At 41.0% G+C, this 4249-nt stretch overlaps 1 protein-coding gene across 1 annotated transcript; it reads left to right on the forward strand.

Moving 5' to 3' along the window:
• The first annotated feature begins 455 nt into the window (after positions 1 to 455).
• LOC121430095 (beta-1,3-galactosyl-O-glycosyl-glycoprotein beta-1,6-N-acetylglucosaminyltransferase 4-like) lies at positions 456 to 2684 on the forward strand. Its single transcript, XM_041627368.1, has one exon. The coding sequence runs from the start codon at positions 1108 to 1110 to the stop codon at positions 2482 to 2484; it is 1377 nt and encodes a 458-aa protein (XP_041483302.1). The 5' UTR covers positions 456 to 1107; the 3' UTR covers positions 2485 to 2684.
• The last annotated feature ends 1565 nt before the right edge of the window (positions 2685 to 4249 follow it).

Here is a 4249-nt window from a genome sequence, read left to right on the forward strand (position 1 = left end):
ACAGAAGCTTTAACATGGTGAACAAAAGATCTAATGCATGGCTGATCGTCAACAAAACGGAGTGTTGAGTGAGTTTGAAAGCCAGCCTGGAGAACCTCTTCATTTTATAAAATTATTGAAATTCAAGCCTTATTTCAAATGACCAGAACTTTGTTATTTCTTGACCATTTTCTGTAATTTAGGTATCAAATTAAAGAAGAGATATTGAACTTTTCAAAACTGTGGTTTTCTTTTTGAAACCCAGATACCCCCGACCAAATGAGTTGTTTATATCATTTCTTCAAATTGTATTTACTCACTCATGCGTGAATGAGAAATACGCTAAGTAATATCAGATGAAAGAGGAGATTCTAAGCTTTAAATTGGTAGGTCATTTATCTATTCTATTTATGATTAAGTTATGATAAATGGTCGCTAAATCTCGGTTTCGTTTATTCTGGGACGCACTTTAGTGGGTAGGAGTAAATTGGTATGACTAATGTGTCACATGTGCACAGGCACATAAGAGAGAGAGAGAGGGAGAGAAAGGTGCGATGGGGGATAAGCAGAGGGAGAAAGACAGTGGTTACAAGAGATAAAGCCAAAAGGGGAGATAGAGAAGGGGTTTGGCAATCTGTAGATGTAAAGAGGGGGGAGATGGAGGGAGTGAGAGAGAGAGAGAGAGAGCGAGAGTGGAAAAAGTGACAGAGAGGGGGAGTGAAATATGTAATGGGAAAAGCGAGGGGCGTATGGGATTGCATTCTGTATACCAGTATAGAATCTTGAAACATGCAGTGAACCGCAGAGACAATACAAAACGGTGAAAACCCGCCACGATATTTTCATTGTTGGAAGCCATCCGATCAAAGGACATGCAACGTCACAAGTGCATGAAATTGAATTCACGGCCATCCATTAAATAATTATTATATCTACCAGTAACGGGCGACGTGTGCATGCCTCTGTGTGAGATGGAAGAGATGTGGGTCTCGTTGCTATAGATCGAATACACTGAAAAATTCGTTTGATCTCTGTGGCGTCGCTACTCATGCCGGTTTCAGAGTATAAAAATGGTCTAACGTTCCGTACTTCCCAGTGCTCCGTTGAATCACCTCTTGGTTTGGGAAGATGCCTTTACGGAAGCGGCTTTTATTCATTCTTACCATTTTAACATTGATAACTGTTGGTTTTGCTTTGCTATCAATTTACGCAGGGATTAAACAAACCTCAAGATACTTCAGGCCGAATGTGCGTGATATTGACTTCAATGCCAGCCTTTATAAGGAAGGGATTATCGTTGTAGATGACAGTCCCCAAAGATACACACCATTCGATGGGTCGTGGAAAAGTCCAACTGCACCTTTTCATCCATATTTCGACGTGAATTGTTCAGCATTGATTCATAAGGATAAGTTGGCCGTCAGCAACACGGAAGTGATTTTGAAGAACTTGCGGGAAAAGGGAGGCATAGTTGTGCCGTCGGACAAGGAAGTAGAGGGCTTTACTTCGAATTGCGAGAGGTTTAAAACACAACGATCTTATCCGACTTATGTGCGTTCGGAAGAAGAGCGTGAATATCCGATTGCTTATACGATTGTGGCCCACACATCGGCGGCCCAAGTTGAACGCCTTTTACGCGCCATTTATCAGCCGCATAACCTCTATTGCATACATCCAGACGCGGCTTCGCCTCAGGACTTCCAATCCGCATTAGTTAGCCTGGCAGACTGCTTTCCAAATGTGTTTATACCGTCCAAGGTGGAGCGCGTGCAGTATCGAGGAATTACCAGACTTCTTGCGGATATCAACTGCATGAGAGACCTACTCTCACTTCCGGTTCAGTGGAAATATCTTATCAATCTCAGCGGCCAGGAGTTCCCTCTGAAAACTAACCTGGAAATTGTTCAGCAGTTGAAATCCTTCAAAGGCATGAATGAGATTGAATCAGTTGTTCCACCTGCTGGTAAGGTTGGTCGCACCGTGTATAAGTTCAGGTTCCGTCCGGGCTACGAGTTGCCGGTCAATACCGGCATCAGGAACTCACCGCCGCCGCACGGGATACAGATATACACCGGAAATGCATACGGTGCGTTCGTGAGGTCTTTCGTGGACTTCGTGGTCAACAGCAAAGAGGCCGGGGACCTCCTCAGATGGATGAAATATACGTGGAGTCCGGACGAAAACTACTGGGCCACACTGCACCAACATCCGAATGCCACACCCGTGTGGGGGAAGGGTCCATCAGACAGACTATTAGTGAAGATGATGAAATGGGGAGATCATTTCGACCATCCTGCGTGTGCAGGGAAGTACGTGCGGGCTTTGTGTGTTTTCGGAGTGGGATATCTGTATCACCTTGCTGAGGTACCCCATTTATTTGCCAATAAGTTCCATTATGAGTATGATCCCGTTCCCTTTCAGTGTCTCGAGCAGCTTCTCGACTACAGGGCCAATTTCCCCGAAACACTAAAGGAATTTGTTAAAGGTTTCCCTGTCGTGGATTGAAGTTCTTGAGGGGACGCCATCATGAAACTATATACGTTTGACCTACACTAGTAAATGCCTTTAATCATATTGGTCTTGCCCATGTATTGGAAATCGGCACATTGGTGATCTGTATGTGATGACAGCCTCATCGTTCTAATGTCACATTGCTAAAGTTGCAAGGAGTCATTTACAACTGCAGAAGAAATCACTTTTTAAAACCATGGTAAAAACCAAGTCACATTATATTTTGGGTCATCGTGACTTTTCTAAAACGTCCTCGATGATGTACCATGTGAACGTAATACTAATCCGATTAAAAAACCACCGATGGTGAGTCATTGGATATAACTTATTTTTATTCGATCTGGGGCCGTTTCATCGGTTTGAAATTATACCAATACATCAGTCACATTTGCTCTACGGCGGCCACATGGCGAGTCAAAAACAGCCGTTTTATCCAGTTAACTGAAACCCCCTATGTACTGTATCTACATGTAGTACAAAAATGTTAAGATGTCTTCGACTCGCCGTACGGCCGCCGTAGAGCAAAATGTGACTGAGATGTATGCCACTCTTGATGTTTTATGAAAAATAAAAAAGGAAATTTTACTGGCATACTGGCACCACTATGATTTGCGACTAAGTACGTGAGTACCTGTTCTATATATTGCTCATTCTTGCTGGGGGGGGGGCAGAATACACATAGAAAATTACTATTATCTGTAGCATAATGAGCGATGAATAATAAGAAATTTTGGTGGGTAAAAACCAAATGTTTTTGGTAAAAACTACAAAATCTGTCAAAATCAACGTAGCATACTAACGTAAACTTTCCGACTCAAGAGGAGTAGGAGCCACATTTGGCATAGAAAGGGGCCCCCATTATTTTTTAAAGTGCATCTTGCCTCCTTTTCGTTATGTAATGGGACTGTAATTGACACAAAGTATGCGAAGGTCAGGATAATCTGAGATATATTATGTAAAAAAAAGGATATTATAATTATTATTATTATTATAACAAAAAGAGGAAATCTGAAAATTTGTACTTCATTAATGTATACAAGCAAAATCAGCCATTTGTTAACATGTTTGCCGATTTAAGGATCCTCATAGAAAAGACATTATATTCATAAGCCATTGGTGAATTGATCGTCAATACCAGAAATTCATAAAAAGGTTATTTGAATGGGATTTTAAGGTTAGTAAAGTACACCGTTTTATGTAATAGAGCCCTTATGTTTTAAAATCATGTATGTCGATGTAATAAAAATGCTGGTAGCAAGGTAAAGAAGGTAAGAAAATAAATTGCATTTTAATTCTACATTGTAATGGGAACGTGTAGTAATCTAAAGTCAACCACTTTTGCGACGGAGTGATGTTATATATGGAAGGCCTTCAACACTTACTTAAAAATTGATAAGGTTACACGCATGCAGGTGGCGAAATGCTTTCCTGTGAGAGTCGGGTCTCTCTTTTCCAATCCGGCCCACAGACAATTATTTTATTAAAAAAAATTCACCTCCATTTCAAACAAGAAAACAAGAGAATTTCCAAATTAACTCGAATTATTGCCCAAACTGTGATTCAAACCTGCAAACATTGTAAGCGCAATATTCCATTGAGACATTCTGAAGACTGGAAAAAATGACATTACGAATGGAAAAGGGCTTTCAGGAGGGGGGGGGGCAATATGTTCGTTAAGTTACTTATGGAAATATGACCCCAGTCAATGAATGACTAAGATGAAGAGGGCATCATGAGCATGATACTTTTTTTTTTGGGG

Source organism: Lytechinus variegatus, chromosome 16, assembly GCF_018143015.1.
Source record: "Lytechinus variegatus isolate NC3 chromosome 16, Lvar_3.0, whole genome shotgun sequence".
Classification (NCBI taxonomy): domain Eukaryota; kingdom Metazoa; phylum Echinodermata; class Echinoidea; order Temnopleuroida; family Toxopneustidae; genus Lytechinus; species Lytechinus variegatus.